At 65.3% G+C, this 1,214-nt stretch overlaps 1 protein-coding gene across 1 annotated transcript; it reads left to right on the top strand.

Annotated features, from left to right (window-relative positions):
- Window positions 1-472: 472 nt before the first annotated feature.
- GUITHDRAFT_83688 (hypothetical protein) lies at window positions 473-1,180 on the top strand (the record flags this gene model as incomplete). The annotated part of the gene is made up of 1 exon (XM_005817688.1): window positions 473-1,180. A coding segment is annotated over one exon (708 nt), but the record flags the coding sequence as incomplete, so codon positions are not given.
- Window positions 1,181-1,214: the final 34 nt, after the last annotated feature.

The following is a 1,214-nucleotide window of genomic DNA, read 5'->3' as shown; positions in this document are numbered from 1 at the left end:
GATGGCTCGGCGCTGCACGTGGCGGCGGCGCGAGGCATCTGGTCTGTCTGTGAGAGGCTGCTGGAGGTCGGGGGCGGAGAGCTCGGGGAGCTGCGAGACTCGCTGGGACGAACAGCGGCGGAGGCAGCGCGAGAGAGGCAGGACGAGGAGCTGGCGAGCAAGATAGAGGGCTGGATGCGGCGGCGACGGAGCGGGGAGCTTCTGTCAGCGGCACTGCAAGGCAGCGTCAAGCCCGCGCAGGAGGGGATCGAGCGACATGAGAGGTGTAGAAGCGACAAGAGCAAGAAGCGCCAGCGCAAGCGCCAGCGGAGAGACGTGGAGCAGCAGGCGTCTGACGACGACAACCAGCAGGGCGCTGTTGCTCAGGTCCTGTTTGTGTCGGAGCGAGGGTCGATGACTGACGTGATCCTCTCGTCTCCAGCTGGGAAGCGTACGATCGGTGGACTACAACAGCCTGGTCGACAGTCGTCAGGTCGGCTCAGGCTCCTCCAAGCTCGTCTACAAGGCTCGCTGGCTGCAGCCGCACGCCAGCACCGCTGACGTGGCCATCCTACGTATCCGAGGCAGCGGAGACACTGCCAGCAGACAAGCTCTCGAGCAGGAGGTCAAGACCTGGCACCAGCTGGGCCGTCACCGCAGCCTGCTTGGCCTCCTCGCCGTCACCGTCGAGCCAAGCTCTGGCGACTACTGCCTGGTGACTGAGTACGCTTGCCAGGGCTCTCTCGAGAGGACCTTGCGCAGCTTCGCGGAGGAGGAGGAGACGGTGGGCGAGCTGGTGCAGCTGGAGGTGGCGAGGCAGATCTGCGACGGGATGGAGCAGCTGTCGCTGCACGAGGTTGTACACCGGGAGCTGGCGGCGAGGAGCGTGCTTGTCTGGAGTCTGCAAGGGCAGGATCACCTCGGGGTGAGGGTCAAGGTAGCCGACTACGGGCGATGGATCATGGGCTCGCGCGGTGACGGAGTGAGTCGGGTAGGGAGCGAGAGCTCGGCAGGCTCGAGGGCTGGACGGGCGCGATGGATGGCGCCGGAGAGCTTGCTGAGACATCGCTACTCGGAGAAGAGCGACGTGTGGGCGTTCGGGGTGACGCTGTGGGAGGTCTGGACTTACGGCAAAGTCCCTTACTGGGCCATCACCGACGATGAGCTTGTAGACCCAAGGTTGTGGACGGGGAGCGACTAGCGGCTCCTGCTGCATGCCCTCCAGCAGTGTATGC

Source organism: Guillardia theta (genome assembly GCF_000315625.1).
Source record: "Guillardia theta CCMP2712 unplaced genomic scaffold GUITHscaffold_672, whole genome shotgun sequence".
In the NCBI taxonomy this organism is placed as follows: Eukaryota; class Cryptophyceae; order Pyrenomonadales; family Geminigeraceae; genus Guillardia; species Guillardia theta.
This window is presented reverse-complemented; position numbering and strand designations above follow the sequence as displayed.